Here is a 21,905-nt window from a genome sequence, read left to right as displayed (position 1 = left end):
AGCAGGGGAAGGGCCAGGTGGGTGTCCCACAGCTCCATTCACACCAAGGGCCACGTTGGCCGGGCTGGCTGCTATCCCAGGCACAGTCAATCATTACCAATAGCTGAGAGCACACAAGGAGTCCAGCTGGAACCGCAGGGGAATTGCAGAACATGGTTATCCCAGTCAAACTGGGGGCAGGAGGCCGGGGTGTCTGTGTGAACCAGCAGCTTCCCCTCCCTGCCAGAGAGCTGAAGAAAACCAGACACTTTCCCTGGAGAAGCAGCTCTCAGTGCAGGGGGGAGCTCCCTGCCATCTGCAATTCATTGGGAGTTGGCAGGCCGGGCAGGTTTGCTTCAATGACATATCTGCAGCAACACGGCATGTGCCCGCCTGCTTTCCCCTAGCACAAAGTGGGCAGCAGAGCCCCCGGCAGATGGAGTCTGTGCCTGTGCAAAGCCGCCTCTTGCCTGAGAGTACTGCTATGCACCATCACGTGTGCATGACTGACCCCATTTCAGCAGGGCTGATCCCTAGAAACCTAGAGTGCTGATGCAGATGATCCCCCACCCCTTGAACTACAAAACTGGACAGAAGGTCTTCAGTGCAGAGTTAACATGGGTTCTCACCTATGTTTCACCCCTAATTGCTTTACCTTCCACACGCAAAACTCTCTAAGGGCAGTTTAGAGGTATCTGGCACCCAAACTAGCTGGCCAAACTAGCAGGGCTTAGCGCCTGTCCCGTAGCCTGGTGTAACTCGTTGTAACTAGCTTGCTCCTGCAGCCATACAGCTGAGGGCAAGCGAAACTTGGGGGCATCCAAACCCCGAGACCATGAGCTTGGGCCTGCATGTAGGGTGGCTGCCAGGCCGGCAGTGGGTACGGGTACGGAGATGGGCGTGTGGGTGCGCGGATACGTAGTGCGAACCGTGTAATGGGTTTTTAATGGTTTAACTGTCAAAGTGTGCTTTGACCTGCCAAGTGAACCACTTGGGGTGCTTGGCGGAGTGTTGGAGGTAAAGTTATATATATATATATATATATATATATATATTTATTTCTATATAGAGAAATAAATATTAAAAAAAAAAAAGTAGGATGCCTGCCAAAGGATTTGGAAATATCTGAAGCCCCAGGCTGAAAAGTTTGGGGTGGAGAATACTTGCCGGTAGTGGGGCCACATAAAGCTTTTGAATGATTCATAGAATTCAGAACCAATCTGGCTAATCTGACCTGGTACATGAAAAAATTTCCAAAATATATATAAAAAAAACCCACACAACTTGCTGTAACATGAGCAGCGACTCATTTCACATTGTGGAATCAGGTTGCAGCCTGGACAGACTAAGGCCTGATAATCAACCCTCGTCTCCCTACAGTTCCTCCACGGCTGTCTACCTCTGCCTCTGAAGTTCTCTCCCCATTCATCAGTAGTAGTGCAGCACTTAAGCCCCACTTTGCATGCAGCTAACTAGAGGGCTTTCAGCCAGTGATGCCGACCAAAGGATCCCAAATCCCATCCCAGCAAACCACCAAATGGCCACGGGGCACACCAGAGCACAATAGGGCTTAGCACAGGGCTGGCAGTCTCAGGTTCTGTTGCCACACGTTCTAGCACCTGCCCAGTGTGGACACAACCACACATGCCTCATTAACAACCTCACTGACCTCTTCTCTGAGCCACCCTCCAGAGGGGAACAAGGATCCCAAGCCTCTCAACTGCAGTGACATGCAGACAGTGTGCACCTCCTTGCATAGGACCTTCAAGTCCTAATGCACATGTGGAAAAACATCCTAGCCACACATCCCAGCCATGTGCACGTGCGTGCACACATGTAAACTCCTGTAGCAGGACCATAGCTGCATTGCAGCACGCGGCCCCATGGCATGTACCATACAGTCTCAGGATCTCTCCAGCTCTTTTGTTAAACCCCTCATTCCTCCTCCACAGCCCCCATAATCCATTTCTTCCTTGCTTTCTCCCCTGCCTTGCCCATGCTGATTTGCTCTCAGCTCTGCTGCAGCAACCATCACCCACCCAGACTCTCTGCCGCTTATCTCTGCTCCTCATATCTACCCCAAGCATTGTTGCTAGGATCACTCTCCTTCCAATAGCTCCACCACCCTTTATCAGTGCTTCCTGCCTTTCAAAGAGAACACAAAACAGCAGACTCTTCCTATGCCCGAAGAAGGGTATTTCTGCCTGGTAAGCTTGTAAATAACAATTTTTCCAACCATTTAGTTGTTCCAATAAAAGATATCACATTTACCCAAAGAACCTTGTCTGCCTATGTCCTTAGACAAACATGGTTACAACCAACACCTCCTGCCTTTCAATGCATTTCATTCCTCCTTATGCTCTCTCTTCTCCAGCCCCACATATATTCACAGCGGTAGATGTGTGACTTCTTATCACCTACTATCACCAGTATCATTGCAGTTAGTCAGGTATTTCTGCCAGAAAGTAGCCCCTTGTAGTTTACCCAGCGATTAAAACCTTAGAGACACTGGGTGCTAGAGCTCCCGGCATCATTCCCCACTATTCTTTGGGAACATGCAATTATGCAGATCTATTATCTACGATTTACAGCGCAATTGCCAGGTAATTATATGGCTAATTGGGAAGCCAGGGAATGAACAGATGGCCAGGATGGTTTCCTGCAAAGGAAGGCGAGATCACGCAGTGGGAAAGACAAGTCACCGGGAGGGAGCGCAGACCTGTGTTGGGGTCACAGCTGCCGTGCTGGTTACAGGTGCAAGGGATGCAACTGGAGAAGGGCCCGCCGAAGGGAGCCTCTCTCTTGAAACCAGGTGCGCAGGAATCGCAGAACTGCCCGACATAGCCCTGTGGGCAGACGCAGTCTTCCACCCAGGGCGTGGGCGAGGAGAGCCCTGGGCGAGCAGAGGTGAGCTGGACCTCGTGCAAGGAGACCCTGCCTGCAGAAGGAGGAAAGGGAGTTAAAGTAGGTAGAGGAACCCTCCCATGGACTGTCAGTCTGGGAGGGGAACCCAGTGCTGTCTCGCTTAATGCCCTGTCTAGGGCTGCCCGCAATCCCAGCCAGGGCCTTCCTGTGCTAGGGAGGGGTTGCACACACAAAAAGGGGGAGACAGTCTCTTCCCTGGAGACCCGACAAGCTGAAACCTCACTTCCCAGGACCCCATATCCCTGTTTCACTGCAGAGCTACCTACTGCAGCGCCCACTGTCCGCAAAAAGCTGCAGACAGCCCTTCCCTGGAGGGACAGGCTACCTACAAAGCAGCCGCCTCCTGGCTGCCAGAGGTCACTTACATGGTGCCTGGCTGCTACCAGCCTGGATCCGGAGGGCAGTCAGGTTGGAAAGCAGGTGCTGGAAGTCGAAGGATGACAGCGAGGGCTCCATCTCCGCCTCATGGAGCCTATGGGGAACCAGCCCAGAAGGAGTGGTGTGGCGTCACCCACTACAAATGCCCTGCACGCACAGGGGTGGGTAGGCTGGGCTCACGGGAATAGAAATCCCTTGGCCAGGGGGAAGGCCCAGCTGCATCAGAGACACAGGGGAATGGCAGGAGGCATGTCTACGAATTATCAGAGGAGGCTCAGGCCCCGATTCCCTGTGGGGCGTGTGCAGGTATGGGTGTGGGTGTGGGTACATGCATGCACATGTGTTCACAGGCAATAGAGAAGGAGGCTGCTTGGGGAGAAAAGCAAGGTGAAATCAGCACCGGGGAAGGTGCTGGCATCACAGAAGGATACAGAAGTGGGGCTGGAAGGGACCTCCAGAGGCCTGAGGCAGGATCCTCCCTGTCCCAAACCATCCCAGCACATCCATTGTCTGGCCCCTTAGTAAAACTACAGTCATCCCTGACACAACACCAGACATCACACCCGAACCTGCCCCAGGTGAAGCAGGGGCACTATGGTGGCCAATGTCGTGTTTCTGTAAAGTTGTTAATATACCCTCCAGAGACCCCAGGAAGAGGCTGTGCCCCGCTACAACACCTCAGTTGGTATCAATCTGACCATGGAGGAAAATTCCTTCCTGACCCCAAATACAGCGATCGGTTTGACCCTGAGCAGAAGGGCAAGACCCTCTAGCCAGGACCCTCTGGGTTTAAATCCCAGCAGAAGCATAGGCACAGTCCAGTCACAATCCCCAGCTTTGACTACAGATAACACCCAGTGCCTCTGGGGAACGTTTAAAAAACCTCTGAGACATGTAGTGGCAAGGCATGGGGAGAAATTCCCTCCCAGCCCCAGCAAAGCCCAGACGCCTGGGGAATCTCCACAGTAAGACATAGGCATCGCTACACCTATCTTACCCCAGACCAGTGGCTCTCCTTGAACACCTCCACTGATGGAGAGTCCTCATCTTCCCTAGGTACATACCCACTGCCTCACTGCTCTAACAGTGAAGAAGTTTTTGCTGAGGTCCAATATCAACTTACTCTGCTGCAACTTCAAGCTATTGGCCTGTGCTGGGCTTTCTGCAGGTCTCGAAGGCCTGTTCCCCCCCGTGCCCTCTCTGCCGGATTCTGCCAAGAGTGGGGCCAGCTGTGCTACTGGGTTTTGGGGACATGGAGGCTCGTGGGCTGGGCGGGGGACTCAGACCACTTGTACCTGAAGGTGGCCTCATGCTCGGTGGGGAGGGACTGGCTGTCCCTGCCTGGCAGTGCCGAGGAGCTCAAAGACACCACGATGCCATGTCCCTCCAAGACCAGCCCGATGGGAAATGCCGAGGATCCAGTTTTGTTCCCCTCCACTTGGATGCGCAGTGAGAGGAGCTGCCCGTAGCTGAGGCGCTGGTCATGAAGGAACTTCTCTGGGGAAGCGAAAGGAAGGGGGGAAGAGTCGGTAAGACGGGGGATGAACCAGGTTCTCCCACCCTCTGGGCCCGATCCTGCTCTCAGCAATGTCAATGGCAGAACTTGTAATGAATGCATAGTTAGCTTCTGCAATTCATTGCCATGGGACACGGTGGAGGCAGGTAGCAGAGCCAGGTTCAAAAAGGCACTGGATAAATTTGTGAATGATAGATCTATTCATGGCTATTGAGCAGAGCAATCTGAGATGTTTCCTCTGGCATCTCTAAGCCAATAATGGTGGATGCCAGAGAGGGTATTGAATAGGGGACAGATCACTCAAGAAATATCCATTTCAATGCTCTCCCTCTATAGCATCCACCCCTGCCACTGTTGGGGACGGGGCTAGATGGACCCCAAGGCTAGTTATTTGACCCCAGCAGTCTTTCCTGCCCAGAGCAGGGGACTGGACCCGATGATCTCCTGAGGTCCCATCCAGCCCTGAACTTCTGTGAATCTGTGACGGGTATGCCACTTCTAATGTTATGTTTCAGCCAGCGTGCCTGCGGTGTGCAGCCCCCAGGCCTCCCTATAACCACACCCTTGGCAGCATGAATTCCCCTTCGTGGCAAGAAGACCCACATCTCCTATGGATGAGGGGAAATGCCCAGCTCCTTCACAGTGCTGCTCACCTGCAGATCTCCAAACACCCGCCCAACAGAGGTGAGAGTCATTTCCTAGATAAGGAGGTACTGAACAGGAAGGGACACTGCTGCCTGAGCTCACCCAGCAAATCAACAGCAGGGCAGGGGATAAAACTGAGCATCAGGGCACTCTGCCTGGCTTTGAAGGCACCATGATTTCATCCACCGATTAAATCCACAGATGATTTAATGATGATGATTTAAACAACTGACCCCAGCATGGGTTCTGCTGCAGCCACGTAGTGACCGCCGTCCCGACACCCCTCACCGATACCCAGGCCATACCTGGCGCGATGAAATCCACTGGCTCCTGCTCGAGGTAGATCTTCCCCTTGGCCCAATGCAGAGGTGTCTCCTTGCCACCTGGTGCCTCAGCTTTCCAGCCCTCGGGCCCTGCGTGACGGGTACACAACACCTGGGTGGGCTGCCGGCCTGACCGGAGAGCCAGCGTAGGGGATTCAATGAGGAACGACCCTCTGTCCCCAAAAAGTCTTGACCTGGCCAGAGGGTCATGAAGGGAGGCCACGTGGACATCTAGCCTTTTCATATTCAAGGAACCCCTGACCCAAATGAGCCCCAATTTATCCCACGAACCCTCTGACTTCCCCAGGAGCACAGCACGGTGGGGACAACCCAAATCCGCGGGGGAAGCATGGAGCACAGAGAACAGTGGCGGGTGCTGAGCCCCTGACTGTCTGGCCCATTTGAGAGTCACATCCCTCCCGGGGCCACCCCTGCATCAGCTAGATCAGGCCCGACGTCCGTTCCAGAGCTAGGGGACACGTCACATCCACACCATGAAGGACACGACATTTTCAGTTCAATCAGGACAAGCTTCTTCTTGAGATATCTTCACCCACTGGGTCTCTGGGCAGCAGTGCCCAGGCTGGGGAGCATTCATAAGCAGAGCTGAGCTACCACCTGGCAAAGCCATAAGGATATTTTTCCCCTGGGCCAGGAAGCCTTCACCCCATCAGGGGCTGATTCAGCTTCTCAGGCCTTTCTCCGCACACCCCCATCCCGAAGCCACGGGACAAGCCCCATCAGAGGGGACAAGCTCCCAGGCAAAGCCCTCAGACTAGGGTGGCGGGAGAGCCGCCTCTGGACCAGCTGGAGGGTTTGATGTTGCTGTTGCCCTGAGTCCTCGGCAGAGGGCAGAGTCTCCTCAAATATAGAGCCTGGGGACCGGCGTTCAGCCCCGCGGATGCCCCTCCAACCCGCAGAGACCGTCCTGCTCCTTTCCTCTCAAAGCTGTGCTCATCCAGGGGCTTTTCCCCAGTGGGGATGAGCCCGGCTACACACAGCGACTCGGCTGAGGTTGTGATGCTGAGATGAGAGCTCAGAGGAGGGAGCAGTCCTTTTGGACCCTTCCTACCGCTTCTGCAAAGGGTGAGCAGGAGCTTGCTGCATCTTGCTATGAGCCAGGGGTGGGAACGCAGTGAATATGCCCCAGAGGAGCACAGGGGGCCCAGGGCTGTGGGGGGAGACCTCTTTGCCTGTGACCATCTCCCCCAAAGCAGCCAGCTGTGCTGCTCCCAGACCGGCAGGCTGGTACCTTGGCTGAAGTCGGAGTGGATGCGATGCACCTCGTACCCGGCGGCCGCTGTGCACACATTCGAGTGGCCATAACAGAAGCAGCTGGTGCAGCCAGCGGGGTTGTGGGGCTGCAGGTTAAACGAGCCAGGCTGGCATCTGGCACCAGGGAAAAGAAATGCACTGCTATGAACGGGGCAAGGGGAGCTCACAGCCACTTCCCTCGCAGCCCCATGCAGCACGGGGAGAGGGGGGTGTGTGCATGAGCCCGAAGGAGGAGGAAAGTTGCTCCAAGCCAGTCCTGATCCCAGCTCCTCAAGCAGGCACCGCTGCAGAGGGTTTGGGGAAATGAACCATCACGGCAGCACCGGCTGCAGGTGGCTGGGGAAGGCAAGGCCAGGGCAGTCCTTTCCTCTCCAGCAAGAAGTGGGAAGCACACCCCTTCCCCCATCTCTGGTCCAAGCCCCACTGGAAGCAAGGAGGACGTTCCTGGTTCCCCCTACAGCCAAGAGGCACTGCACAGAGGCAGCCTGGGCTCCCACCCCCACTGCCAAAGGGGAAATCGCTTCTCCAGTCCTGCCCCCATCCTACACTGGCCTGGGCACAGCCTGAGGAGCTGCTCAGCTCACATGTTGCACAGGTGCCCTTCCACCTTCTCCTTGCAGGTGCAGCGCCCTGAGTTGGGGTCGCACGTCCCCACGCTGCCGGCGGGATCACAGTCGCAGGGCCTGCGGGGGCAAGAACCAACAAGGTGAGAGCAAACCCCGCGCCCCAGCTCATCCCCTACCAGCACCTGTGAGGCCTCCCCTCCTCCAGCTGCCCAGGCCAGGTAGATGCTGCTCTCTGGGGCAGGATGCAGAGAAGAGCCCAGCACTGAACCCACCTCCCCACAGCCCAGGAGAGGGATGGGATGAGCGTGGGGGTGCCAGTCTGCACTCCTAAAGCCCAGGGCACCTGGGCTCAGGCCTCTCACCTGCAGCCCCCTTCACTGAGGGAGTGGAAGCCGTCCTGGCAGCGCTCGCACTTCCAGCCGGTCACGGTAGCCTTGCAGGGGCAGGCTCCAGAGCTGTCACACTGGAGCTGCAGGGACCCTGCGGGGAACCAAGAGGTGCCAAGGCTGGGACAGTGGGCAAGCCAGGGAGTCTGGAGGAGGGCAAGGGCAAGTGGGGGAGACACACTCGTGGACATTTAAGGCTTGTTCCACCCAGGAATTCAAGGGGGCAGCTTAGCCTACCCCACAGCTACTGGCACCCATATTCCTGTCCCTGCCCCCAGCCCACAGCATGCTTCTTTCCAGCTCCACAGTGCATGGGCTGGGCCTGGGGGTCCCAGAGCTGTGTGCTGGGGTAACCAAAGGTTCAGATGACTCTGGAGCAGCGAGTGAAACAAGATGTTCTGGCAAAATCCCTCCATGGCCCATTTAGCCATCTGCACTGGGCTTCCAGCAGCCCTGAGCCCTGCTGGTACCCTCTTCTAGAGTAAACTTGCCCCAAGACCCATCCCAAGGGTGGCTAGAGCAGCAGGTGGGGCTGTGGCATCAGCCACGCCCCTGCCAGCGTGCTCCCCGCTGCCCTGCCTCCCTGCCACGTTGCAGCTGCAGGGCTGGCAGGCTGCCCACCCATCCCAGCGGTAGAAGTTCGGCCGACAGCGCTCGCAGTGTGGCCCGTCTGTGTTGTCCCGGCAGTGGCGGCAGTGCCCGCCATGCCCAGTGCTGCGGTACAGCTCCCGGTCATAGAAGCACTCGTCTGAGTGTCCGCTGCAGTTGCATGCTGTGCCAGGGGAAGGAGAAAGAACGGGAACTTCACAGAGGATGAAGAGGACAGCCAGAGGTGGCGGGTCTGCAAGGCTGTAGGAGGTTGAGGAGGGCCTGGGCCTCAACATGGACCCACCATCAAGGACCACAGCTGGGTCCAGCCTAGGTCCCCTGCAGTGAAGGGCTCATGTTATCTCCCTCCATCACCTCTCAGCATTGCTCTGTGTTGTGCTGCAGCAACACTGAGGAGTCTCAGGCACAAACTGCATGGTTCCTGCCCCCAAAATCTGCTCCCATGCTCCTGGGATGCTGGAGAGAGATGGTGGTGAAGGGCTGTACTCTGCTGTGCAGGTCCTCAGCCTGGCTGCTGAGTGCACTGACAACAGAGAGCTCTGGGGGTTTCCCTCTGATCACAAAAGGTGCCAGGGCAGGCATTTTTCCACCACATCCGTATGATATGGCAGCCGGTCTCTTTCTTATGCCAGGGGAATAGGAGACGTGGCTGCCCCAGAGGCAATCAAAGACCCTGAAATGACTTCGCTGGGCATCAGGTGCTATGACCCATGGCCCACTACAACCCCCTGGGTCAACCATGACCTACTGGGCACTGCAACCTATGGAGAAAAGCCCCCTTGAGAAAGTAGACACAGCTTTCCAGTGCTGGTAGCAGGGCTAGAGCTTCCCACCTGGAGCAGGGCAGGGCACCAGCTGGTAAGCATGGAGTGAGCAGAGAGGAGACCCCAGCTGTGCCTTCCAAGGCAGTCATGAGTCTAAGGAAGCGCCCTGACACCCCTGAGGCACCAGAGGCGTTACGGGAGATGAATTCAGGCCAGAGATGCTGGCCCTCCATCCTACCCCCAGTAGGACAGTGCTCTTGGGAGGAGATTGCCCTGCGGTGCAGCCAGCAGGCTCAGTGACTTTCCCTGAATGCTGCTGCTTCTTTTCCACTCCTGCCACAAGTATGGGTAAAAAAAATCACCTTGGCACCTCGTAGCCAAGAGAGGGCCCACAGGCACATGGCACAGGATCGGGGGTACTCACGGAGGCATTCGTTAGCAGACTCTGCTGTGCCGCGTGCCCACGGCCGGTCCTGGTAGAAGGCCTGGCACTGCTCACAGTCCACGCCGGTGGTGTTGTGCTGGCAGAGGCAAGCCAGCTGCCCAGCCTCGTTCGGGGCACACTCACTGGCATGGCCATTGCACTTGCACCTGGAAGGGGCCAGAGGGGGAGAGCCACGGTTTCCACCTGCCTTCAGCTCCTCCGGACTTTAAACCTCAGGGAGCACCTGGCTCAGCAGAGCCATTCCCTCCCATTTGGACTCAGCTTGCACTGACTGCAGGGAAGCCCTAGGAGGATGTGCCCCAAGCCGTGATGGACTCAGAGAGGTTGCACTAAGGTGTTATCTCAAGGTGGCAGCCAGAGCGAGCAGCAACCCTGGATCAGCAACTCCTCGGGCTTGTACGCTGGGGCAACACATGTGCATCCAGGAAGGGTTTGGAAAAAGGCAAAGGACTGATGGAGGCAGAAGTGAGAGAGGTGTCGAGAATCTCAGCCAGAAGACGAAGGGAAGCTATTTCTTGTAGGTGCCCTGCTCTGGGCCAAGGTAAGCAGAAGCATGCAAAGCAAGGCCCGTTTGAGACCAGCTCCCAGCCGTTTGCCAGGGGACAGCTCTGGTCTGCTGGATGGGGCAACTGCCTCCAGCACGCATCAAGAAGGGAGGATGGAGCCCACAGATCAAGTCCACGGTAGCAGCTGGAACGGAGAAGCCTGAAAGGGCCTGGGGTAGCAGCTTCTGGGCCCCCTGGAAGGTCATTTGTTGTGACTGGCTTTGGACAGGATGGACGTCACCCGCGACGGAGGGGGAGAGACAGGAGCAGAGGCCAGGCTGCCTCAAGGCCAGCCAGCTGCTGCCCCTTCCCCGATGCACTCCCCGGCAGATCGAGCCACGAGGTCATTCAGACTGAGGGTGGTCTAAATCTAGCACTAACAAACTCCAGCTGTTTGGGCCCGGGGTGTTAGAGATGGTCAAGGCTGCTCCTCCTGCAGCCTGCAGCACTTCTCCCACCCTGCTTCTTGGCTGTGTCTCTGCCCCGGAGCACAGGGCGCTGCTCTCCAGAGTCACCAGGACATGTGGCAGGAGCAGCGAGACGGAGTAGACACAGACTTGCTCCAGTTGGGACCCTGAGAGGAAGGGCACAGAGGGCATGAGGAGCTCGGCATATCCAGGGTGGTCCCTCATGAGCACTGAACGCAACCCTTGCCCAGCTCATCCTTAAGATGCCAAGTGTCCTCTGCAGGCTCCAGAAGGGTAATTTTGGGCTGACGTGGCAGATAAAAGGAAGACAAGCTCAGCTAGACAGGATCCCTCAGCCCTCCACCCACAGCCTTTCCCTCCTGCTAACAGTGTGCCCCCAGGCTTCAGTGCCAGGGGCAGCAAGGAAGTGGCCACATGCCTTACGGGTCTGAGCAAGGCTCAATCTGTAAGGTGCTGGAGGGTGTCTGCAGCTACCACCAACCACGCATATCTCTGAGCTTTGCTTCAGCTGATGGCATGGGAAGCACCCTTCCTTCTGGCTACAATGAAGCTGCATTTTAGGTGTCTAATTGTGCAAAGGCCCATCCCACACAAGCAGATTCCCACAACCAGCTTTCATGCCCGGCTCCGTTTCCCAGAAAGGGGTCTCCATCAGCTGCACCTGGAAGTTCCCCATCCCTCCCATAGCAGGAACATTCAAACAGCACCAGCTTTCCGGGGAGAAGGGGCTGTAATGAGGGACATTTAGGCAGAGAAAGGATGACCCTTGAACTCCACTGAAATTCATGTCACTAAGAGAGCTTTTTGGAAGGACCAAGACGGAGGATGGCCAATGAACGTACGTGGTGCCCTGTGTCACGGGACAGCTCAAGTGTAAAGGATTCTCACTGGAGGGTCTCCAAGAGCTCTGGGCCTCACAAACGCCCGTATGGTATCAGTTCCATTTTACAGAGGGGAAAACAGAGGCATGGAGAGATTTAAGTGACTGACCCAAGGTCACACAGCTACTGAACTGCAGAGCTGGAAACAGGACCCAGGAGTCTGGGTCTTATGCCCAGAGATATGTTTCCTCCTGCTCCACACTGCTCCCTTCACCAGCCTGGCAGCCCCCCTACCTGCCGCCTACAGAGAAGTCCGTGATGGCATAGTAGTAGGACTGCAGCACCTTGGGGTCCTTGAAGATGTCATCCCCAAATGTGTTGAGCCGGTTCAAGGAGATGAGCAGGTCGGTGACAGTCACCCAGTCCTGCAAAACCCAGGGCACAGCATATGAGGAACGGCTCAGACAAATGCCTCTAAAGTAGGAAACAGAGTCAGCAGCTCTGTTACAAGATGGAACAGAAGGGGCGATAGCTACCATGGGAGTCTGGACCATGGGATATACCCCAGCAGGACCCTATAAATCCAACCCATGCAAGCCTGGCTCATCTGTGCCTTCCTACATACACAGGTGGATGCACACAGGCTCCCACCATCTCCTAAAGGCATTAGGAGCGGAGTCTCTCTCTTTGCCTTTGAGCAGGTATCTCTACACCATGATAATCAGAGCACTGGCAATAGTACTGATCTCTGAGCACAGGCAACTCCCCCGAGCTACCACCATCCATACACTCACCCCCAGCCAACCCCGGTACCTGCAGAACGGGGCTCTGGTCAAAGCTGTAGGCGCTGGGCCGGCCCTCCAAGGTAGAGAAGGCCACGTTCCCTCCACTCAGCGGGGAGATGTCGCTAAACTCCTCAGTGCAGAAGGCCACGTGCTCGTCCTCACCGGGCCGCAGGTACTGCCTCTCCCGTTTCCCGTACGTCTTCCTGCAGGAAGCGCTGTAGTATTGGTATGGTACCCAGGGCCCGCCGGTGCGGCTGCGCTTGTAAATGGCAAAGCTCTCCGGCCGGCTGGTGTGGAACTTCAGCCGCACGTAGGTGATTTCGTACGACTTCCCTGGTGAGAGAGGAGAGAAGAGGAGACAGCGAGGAGGAGTGAGCTCCCCAGTGCCTGCAGAGCTTCCTTGGGGAGTGAAGGACTTCAGATTTCCAAGTGCCTGCCGAAATCTGGTGACATATTGCACCAAAGATGGGGTAACCAGGACACACTGTACATGCTATGCCCCATATTGGGCCATAAGAAACCCCTGACATGTACTTCTAAACTGCACGGAGTTTAAGAACCATTAACCTCATCTTACGGGTCTGAAATAGGACCCCGGAGTCCTGATGCTCAGGACTGCTGATGCCCAGCCACACGTGGCTGCCCCTGCTGTACCTCTTGGGTGGAAGACTTCAGCCCCCGGACGGCCGCTTTCTGCATAAGCACAAAATCAGCTTCCAGATTTAATGGCTAGAATGAGTAGGGGAGGCGGGCCAGTTGGGAAGACAAGCTGCCCTGAGAAACACAAGAGCTCAGAGCAGCCAGGGCTCCCTCCTCTGTGCACGGCCCAGGTTACCCCAGGGTGGGCAGGGGCTGCTCACAGAGTGGCCACGTGTTCCTCTCGCTCAGCACAGCATCAGCTCTGGGCAGGACATACCAGCTCCTGCAGCCTGCTACTCCAAGCCTCGTGTTTACTTCCGCCTCTTTTGTTTCTCTTGATATACAACCAGATATGTCAGTCCAAAGAAAGCAACGCGGCTGCTGTTCAGACGCTGCCGCATGCCAACGACGGGAAGGAAGAGACTGGATGTTAGGAACTGGCCAGCCCATCCACACTGGGGTCAGAGCTGGGACACAGGCACTCAGATCCTGGTGCCGGCTGAAATCTGACCTAGCACGACTGTGCCCAAGCCACTGCCCAGATACGCTGGTGCAACAAGCCTGCTGGGTCTTGAGCCCAAGTCTGGGGTGTGGATACCCCCATTACAAAACCCTTCCTGTGCATTGGACCCAGTTCAGATCTCACCTATGCCACTGAGGAGCAATGCCACCAAACCAATGACCCACTTGCCCCAATGACAAGGCCAATGCCATCATGCTAATTGATGCCAGCTCTTGAGCTGGCCCCGGGGAGCCAGAGCAGTGCAAAACCAGTGGATAGGAGAGGCTCATCAGGTCCAGCATCACTAACTGGCTTCTTTTGGGCAGCACGAGGACAGGGGTGGTTTGGGGGGAGCAGATCTTGATGCCCTCAAAGCCAGGGCTGTGCAGCACTGCTGTTGCATTGGCTGTACAGAGGAGCGGCAGAGGACTCCAGGCTCCGGGGCCTTCAACCCAACCCTGAAACCACCTCTAAGAGTTAAAGAAAAAGCCTAAATACAAATATCAAACTGCTTAATTGTACAAGACAAAGGGCTGGGCCAGCTCAAAGACTGGCTTTCTACATAATTAGCTACAAGCCTTGGCTTTATTTGAAAAGATAATGAGTTTGGGATGTTAGAGGGGTTATTTCGGGACTAAGAAAACAAACCTTTAATCGGGCCCATATGAACCATGTCAGCCACGGGCTGTGACTTTGCAAGAATCCCATAAAGCAACTGAGTTAACTCGGGCTACTGCAAGCCAGGGGGGGACCTCTGCAAGGGACTGGGCAGTAGGACAGTCCTGGACTGGCCAGGCCTCACAGCCTACCAGAGACTAGCCCTGCAAGAGTCACAGGCGTTGGGGGGAAAGCTGGATGCAACTCAACTCCCTGAAGACACAGGCGCACATGAAGGCTGGGTCTAAGCCAAGCGCCAAAGCTCCTGCCCACACCCTCCGCTCCCACGGCTTCAGTGACAATGGAGACGCAGCCCCTCCCCGGATCCGGCCCACCTTCTCCAGCCATCCCGACTGCCCTCTGCTCCTCTCTATCAGCCTCTGGGAGCTGCCTAAAGTGATGCCATTGAGGGATGAATGCATTGATGACCTCTGGGCTCCATGACCTGTTTCCATCTGGTTGCTCTTTCTGATGCACATGCGTGTTTAGCCAGAGAGAAATACAGTATTTTGGGAAAGCTCTCTTGGTTTGGCGGGGCTCAATATGGTTCTCAGGGAGGCAGAAAATAGGTCTCAAGGGTGGCTGGCACGAACGGGCATTCCCGCAGGGAACAAGCACTGGGTACAGGGGTCTGGAGTGGATCAGAGAGGCCATGGGTGCAAAGCGTGTGTTGCTCTCTGTGCTGGGGACGTCCCCCACACCTTGGAGGCCTCTGGGACTCTCAGTGTCTTGGGTGGGTTTATTCCCAGACAGGAAATTCCTTGGGGGGTGTCTAGGAAAACAGAGGGAGGTCAGAGCAGTCAACGGGCAGAGCAGTTTCCTCTGGGAGAGAAGCCGGTCTGTGCACTGTGTCAACAAACAACCAGCAACCGAGCCCTGGTGGGATAAGCGCCGATTCGGGGCAAGAAGGGAGGAGAGGAAAAGTGGGGTTCCCAGGTTCAGGCATCCAGGTTGTCCAGGGAACAAAGCACTGACCATCAAGGAAGTGTTTGGAGTTAGCTCCTGATCCAGAAACTGGCTTCAAGTTAATGGGCTGAACAACGCTCTCTGTTACTCCAGTGGTACTCCACATTGACCCATGACTACAGACACGGCTGTCACCAAGGGAGAAACTCTAGCACATAATGATTTCTCCCTTAAATCATGTCAGAAGAAGTTCTGACATGCAGGATGGAGGGAAGAACAAGCACTGCGGGGCCTGTGATCTGGCCGTTAAAGGAGGACTCCTGCGTTCTCTTCTGTTTGTGCATCAGTTTGCTTAGATGTAAGATGGGGAGAATAATATTTACCCATCCCACAAGAGGCAAAAGGGGTCGAAGGGTGTAAAATTCCCCATGGTTTCCTGATGCAAAACATGACAGGCAGATGGAGTATTACTGTCAGCCTGAAAGGTCTCCAATGGAGAAGCCAAGCACTAGTCCTCTGGGACAAAAAAGAAAGCAGTTGCACAAGGATTCAGATATAGGAGGCAATGGGTCCATCCTGGTCCCCTGAGGGCATAGGAGGAGGTTTCGTAGACTGGCAGATTCTAGGAATGGCGCTCAGACCGGGCAGTCTACAACAGGCAGGTCCAAGAAGTTCACATGCGTGGAGCCTTAAAAGATTTGGCCGAGAGGGCTGGATCATTTGGCCTGATCTTCCATCACCCCGAAATGCTGACGAAGTCAGCTGGAAGAAAGCTAATGTCTTGCTGTGTCTCGAAAGGGTAGATGGGATGATCTAGGTCATTATAAGCCTGACAGCTTGACTTTAATCAAAACGGGCAAAATGATGGACTGGCAGATAGAAGACTTGATGAATACAGAATGAAAGAAGCATGCTATAATTAATGGTAATTAGCATGGGTTTCTGGAAAATAGATCTTGTCAAATTAACCTGATGTTTTTGTGGTTGAGATTACAAGCCTCCATTGGTAAAAGTGACAGTGTCAGCTTCTGTAAGGCATTTGGCTTGGTTTTACACAACATACTGATTAAGAAACTAGGGTGACACGAGCCCAAAATGGCATCATTAAACAGATTCAAAATTGGTTAATTGACAGAGTTCAAAGCATAACTAAACAGACAATCAAGGAGGTGCTCTTTCTAATGGGGTCCTGCAGAGATCAAACTATTTAATATTAGTTATGAATGACCTGAAAAGAAAGGCTGAGACAGCACAATGAAGTCCTGAAAATGATGCAAAGATGGGGAGTATTAAGAGGGCAGGGTGCCGACAGCTGGGCCACTTTGTAAGCTGGGCATAGGGAGGCATTTTTGTACGGCCAAATGTAACGCTGCATGTCTAAGGAAGAGAAGGGAGGCCACCTTACAGGAGAGGGGGTCTCTGTACAGGGAAGCAGCAACTCTGGCAAGGACTTGGGGGTGATGGAGGGTCACCCATTGATTGTGAACTCCCAGCATGACTTTTTAACCAAGAGAGATGCATCATCAGGGGACTATGGAGTAGAAGCAGAGCGGCTGGAGTACCTCTGCATTTGGCACAGCTGCGACTCCATTGGAAAACTGTGTCCAGCTCTGGGGCCCACAGGTCAAGAGGATGTTGATAACGTGGAGGGGTTCAGAGAACAGTCACGAGAATTTAAATAAAGCATTGAGAAACATGCCTCCAGCGAGGGATACAAGGAACCCCATGTATTCAACTTAATCAAGGGAAGGCTGGGGGGTGACCAGATCCCGGCGCATAAGATCTCCACAGGGAATGCAAAGCAGACAGCAGAGGACTCTTCCATCTTTCAGAGCTACAGCACGATCCCACGGCTGGGACTTCAGACAAATTCAGAGCAAAATTCAATTTGTCACAGGATGCGGGGGTAATTAACCACTGGAACATTTTACCCAGGGCTGTGGTGGAGCCAGCATCACAGGAAATGGTTTACATTCAAAGGGAGGTTTGGGGGAAAGAGCTGCTCTCATACAGATGGACCTGACTTAGAAAAGTCCTGTAGCACGGGCGAGACAGAGGCCAGGCCAGATGATGCCCGTGGTCTATTCTGGCTTGATCTTTGCTGCATGTCCGAAGGAAAACCCTGGTTCTGCAGAGGTGTTGGGATCTGGAACGAGGGCGGTTTGGCTCACCCGGCGGCATCTTTCATCCCAGGCAGGAAGCCCTTGCCGGGATTCAGACCAGATGTCTGTTGATTCATGGGGGGTTGGGAAAGGAGTGACCTCTGCAGAAACAAGCTACTCCCGTCTCCCTCCATCCTCCCCGGGGAACCAGCGGCTGTGGCCTCAGCTTTGCCCCATCAGTGGGGTGGAGGGCAGTACTGCGGACCTACTCCATCGGGGGAGGCTCAGCGTGCGTCTCCGAGGAGCAGTCAGAACGAGCTGACACAGCTCCAGCCCTGGACATCATCCCTACATACTATTTGTTTAGCTCTGAACAATGGTGCCTCTGTTCCTCCTTGTACCATAAAGGTGGCCGCCAGGCTAGGAATGACAATGGAAATATCACAGGCTTGGGCAATCGCCAGCATCGTTCACACAGCAGGGAAACGCATCCAGCTCTTAAACACGCCAGGCACCACTCTGCACGGTCAGGCTCCAGCCAAGGCAGGCCGGTTATGTAATAATTTATACGTACAGAGTCAGGCCCTCGGCAGGTGAGAACCAGCCTAATGGGCCCAAGATCAATGACAATAATACTTCTTCCAGCCAGCTGAGGATCCAGCCCATCAAAATGGATTCCCCGGTCATGTTCCTCCAGGTAAATGCACTGGAGTTAATGGAGTTACTGGGAGGTGCTGATGCAGCCTGCCCACGCTGCTCAGCCTACACCCAGCGCCTTCGCTACCACGCAGTCGTGGGAAGCAGCAAACACTGATTCCCATTCACTCCAGCCTTCAGACACAGGCGGTGGCTCTGAATCCTTCATCGGCGCTGCCCCTGTAGAGCCCCACCTGGGCTGCCCTGTCCCGCGGTACTTTTTGTTCAATATTTAACTATTTGACACAGATGTTTTCCCTCTGGATGACAAGAGGCAGCTGGGGTCTAGTGGGCTCCATGTTAGACTAGTAGCCTCATGGAGGCCTCCCAACTCTGCCACTGTCTTCCCATGTGGCCTCGGACAAGTCACATAATCTCTCCATCCCTCCGACTGTGACACAACGCCCATGACACGGGCAACTCCCCCAGGACTGGACCAAGCTCTCTGGCCTCCACTCTGCAAAGCCCTGTAAGATGATGGAAGGAAAGTGCTCCAGCCATGCCAAGGCTGAGTCACCCTGCCTGGCCATCCTTCCCCAGCTGTAGCGGCATCATGTCAATGCCAAATGGCAACATGACAGAGATGTGGTTCGATGCTCGCACGCCTCCTAGATCACATCAGCCCCTTGGCACATCCTTGCTCTACCCTGGCCACTTTGAGCCCAGCAAGAAACAAGCTCCGCTTTCCAGTCTCCCTGCCAGCGCCCTGCCCCATCTCACCCCCATCTCGTGGTCCCCTGCCACTGCAGGACCCCAGCAACCCCCATTGCTCGAGTGTTTCTCCTCCTGAGAGCCCGGGAGGCAGGGCCGTGCCATTCACTGGGTTAGGCAGGCACAGGGAAGGGTAAAGGACTTGCCTGGGGGAGCACCAGAGCAAGGGAGAGAAGCCCGGCTGCTCCAGCTAGTGCCCCACAGCTAGACAGTCCCGCTTCCCCCACCCAGCTGTTGAGCAAATTAATCCCATCCCTCTGTGCCAGTTCACAAGGAATCATTTCAGACTGGACCCACCAGCCGCCCTCTTCCCTCCAAGGACTGTCTCTTTCCAGCACCCCATGCCGAGCCCCGACTGCTGGAGGGGTGGGGGGCAGCCAGCAGGAGACTCGAGGGGCTCCTACAACCCCTTGTTGGAGGCAGGACTGGGCAGGTCCCTGGGGACGGGGAGGATGGGGGGATTCTGGCTGCACTTACCCAGGCGGAGGGTGATGTTGACAGAGTTGGGGTGCTGGACCCCAAAGGCCATGGACTGGCTTTGCCACCAGGTGCTCTCCTCCTGGCTGTGGAAGTCGGTCAGGTAGGTGGCATTATGGTGGTGCAGGGGGTCGCCCATGTCACAGCGACGGCACAGCTGGGTGGAGCGCCCGTCGTCCATCTGGAGGCAGTAGTCCTCTGGCGGGGACCCGCACGTGTTGGTCACCTGCACCTCCCGGCCAAACGCCGCGTTCTCGAAGACGGGCATGCAGCGCCGGGCTCGCCCCTGCGCATCGTAGCAGGAGTCCATGCCGCCCGTGGCGGGGCGCAGGCCCAGGCTCAGCACAGCAGCCAGCAGGCAGAGGCAAGGGGCTCGCGGCATGTCGAGCCAGCAAGGGCACTCAGCTTCCTCCCCAGTGTCCGAAGCGGTCTCTGGAGCCTGGCAGCCGTCCCTCCTTCGGCAGCAGGAGAAGCTGGATGGGTCAGCCCCCAGGCCTGGATGCTTTCGGTCCGGGTTCCACCTTGTGGATGCTGCTGGAAAGGCCAAGGACTGGCTTCTGCGTGCCTAAACCCCCGTGCTTTTGCCCACTACCCACCTGGGGGCTGTGGTCTCCCCACTGGAGGTGGCAGCGTGAACTGCCAGGATGAGGGTCCCATCCCCATTTGGTCAGGGCACCTATGGAGTCCCTGGGACATCCCAAAAGCCCGTGGGAGCGGGCCAAGCTAGAGCCATCCCAGGAGCCCTAGGGTCATTGCTCCAGCCTTGCCTCAGAGCAGCAAGCCTATGCTCACCCCCCAGCCCTGGCCAAAGGATGCAGGTAAGGCTTGGTGGCAGGAGGCCACCCCGCACCCAGCTGACTTGTGAGTAAGGATGCTTGGGTCTCCTATGCCACCTCCCACCCAAGCTGTTGGCTCCTCTCTGCCCCAGAAACGGGCCGGCTACATCTGCATTTTATATAGCATCTAGTGAGGGGCAGCGGAGATTCTCCACCTGTTGCTCAGCATTGAATCGAGACACACAGGAAGACCCTCGAGTTCTCCGAGCCCTGAGGCTGGCCCTACCTGGGCTCTCTCCTGCACAGGCCTGTGGGTGCTCCGCAGTCCTGACCCACAGCACCTCGATGCACCGGCCCTCGGATCCCCCCATGACTGTGCCGGAAGGCCCTGCTTCTCCCTCACCCCCTTGCTCGTGGCCTGGCTACTCCAGGATCCCCAGCCCTGAGATGCTGGAGTGCTCTGCAGACCCACTGCCCAGTTTTCTGCGCTCAGCAGGGACCGTCTTCATGGCCTTGGGAAGCCTGCAGGGCAAAGTGCCTCCGGTAGATGGCAGACAGGGACCGTCCTTCAGCTCGAGCTGTTAGCGCTAAGCACTGCCGGGGTGCAGCAGCTCGCAGGTGACTGCATCCCCAGAGCTGGGGAGCGGGAGTCAGAGGATGTGCAGCAGCCCAAGCCAGTCTGCCCGGTAGACACCACACTTTCCCCTGTGCTTCATGAGGCTGATGAGTTAATCACCCTGGAGATCATCAAGCAGGAGGCAAACCGGCAGCTGTGAGGAAAAGATCCTGTCCCCAGAGCCCTGAAGCAGGGGTGAAGCTGAGTCCAGCAAATGTTTTCTCCGCAGCAGAAAGCATTTGCTGGGGATGCAGGAGTTGCATTGGCAGCAGTGCGAGAGGTGACAATGTGTTCATCAGCCAGCAAGCAAGTGCTGTCTGCAGGCTCCCCGGGGGGGAAGTGCCTCACCTGGCCCCAAGGCTGCATGTGCTGGGGAGCCCTGGATCCATCATCTCCTGACACCCAGCCTGTGGGCTGCTGCAGGTTCATCTTGGTGTCCAAACCATGCTGTGGCAGTGACACTGGCTTCCCCCTTCCCAGGCATCACACTCAGCCCACCAGAGCAGCTCTCAGAAGGTTTATCTGCGTCCCAGGCTCCTCCTGAAAAAGTCCTATGAACTGTAACAGAAAGCATTTGCTTGCCCACAGTTTTTCCAGCCCACCCTGGGATTCTAGCAAGTGTTTCCTGGACCCTGCAGAGATGTGGCCTTGCTGGCTGCCTCCCATTGGGCGTTTAGCTCAATCTCTGGCTTGGCAGCTGTGAAACACGACAGGGCTGAGCTGTGAGGATACTGGTGCAGAGACAGATGCCTAGACCCGGGATGGGAGCGGCGGAGGATGCAGACGCCTCGGTGGTTGGCACTTGCCCCCAAACTGGAGTCAGGCATTGTAAGACTCAGCCTTGGCATAGGTCTGCATTGCCCTGCAAGGGCCCTGCACTTCCAACAGCCCCAGCCTCACAGCTGCAGGATGCAAACACACACAGCTCCCCAGAGCCAGGCAGCGGAGAGATGAAAGCTGTGATTCCTGAACAACTTCCCTCCCCAGCCTGTTTCCTACTTACAGCAGCACCAGGGCTATATTGTGTGCCCTGCAGCACACCCAGTTCTGCCAATGCACTGCAGTGTTCCCATGCAAATGCATCCTTGGCCCTTGCCAGTGTCTGCCAGTGCACTTTAGCCCATCCATCAGCCACCTTCTCTGCTGGGCTTGCCCAACTCTCACTGCCCTTTGCTCCAGGCTGCAGCATCACCAGCAATGGCAGCGTTTGCCCCACACAGCTCAACCCTGGATCCAGTGCCCCTTGCTAGGCTGGGCCTCGCCCCTACCCAGCGCATCTCAGTTGTGACCTGAAGAGGATGGGGCTAAGGGAAGTACCGGGATGTATGAAAGGGCACAGACCTGAGAGGGCAGCTTCTAGCCCCTACTCCAGGGTGAGGTCTTGTCATCTGCTGGCTTCTCTAGAGACCCCTCTGCACCTTGAAGCATTCCTG

The 21,905-nt window shown here is 56.0% G+C and overlaps 1 protein-coding gene across 2 annotated transcripts in view; it reads right to left on the bottom strand.

Annotated features, from left to right (window-relative positions):
• The window catches only part of LAMC3 (laminin subunit gamma 3), a 32,853-nt gene extending 13,342 nt beyond the window's left edge, over positions 1-19,511 (bottom strand). For both annotated transcript variants that reach the window (XM_025205024.1, XM_025205025.1), the window contains exons 1-12: positions 19,081-19,511; positions 12,419-12,723; positions 11,900-12,030; positions 9,791-9,957; positions 8,577-8,765; positions 7,970-8,087; positions 7,626-7,724; positions 7,019-7,155; positions 5,749-5,856; positions 4,578-4,779; positions 3,270-3,376; positions 2,699-2,917 (exon numbers count right to left, since the gene is read on the bottom strand). In XM_025205024.1, the coding sequence (XP_025060809.1) occupies positions 2,699-2,917; positions 3,270-3,376; positions 4,578-4,779; positions 5,749-5,856; positions 7,019-7,155; positions 7,626-7,724; positions 7,970-8,087; positions 8,577-8,765; positions 9,791-9,957; positions 11,900-12,030; positions 12,419-12,723; positions 19,081-19,462 (2,164 nt within the window). In that variant the 5' untranslated portion in view covers positions 19,463-19,511. The remainder of the gene's footprint in view (positions 1-2,698; positions 2,918-3,269; positions 3,377-4,577; positions 4,780-5,748; positions 5,857-7,018; positions 7,156-7,625; positions 7,725-7,969; positions 8,088-8,576; positions 8,766-9,790; positions 9,958-11,899; positions 12,031-12,418; positions 12,724-19,080) is intronic.
• Between the last annotated feature and the right edge of the window lie 2,394 nt (positions 19,512-21,905).

The sequence above is a fragment of the Alligator sinensis genome, unplaced genomic scaffold, assembly GCF_000455745.1.
Source record: "Alligator sinensis unplaced genomic scaffold, ASM45574v1 scaffold388_2, whole genome shotgun sequence".
Classification (NCBI taxonomy): domain Eukaryota; kingdom Metazoa; phylum Chordata; order Crocodylia; family Alligatoridae; genus Alligator; species Alligator sinensis.
This window is presented reverse-complemented; position numbering and strand designations above follow the sequence as displayed.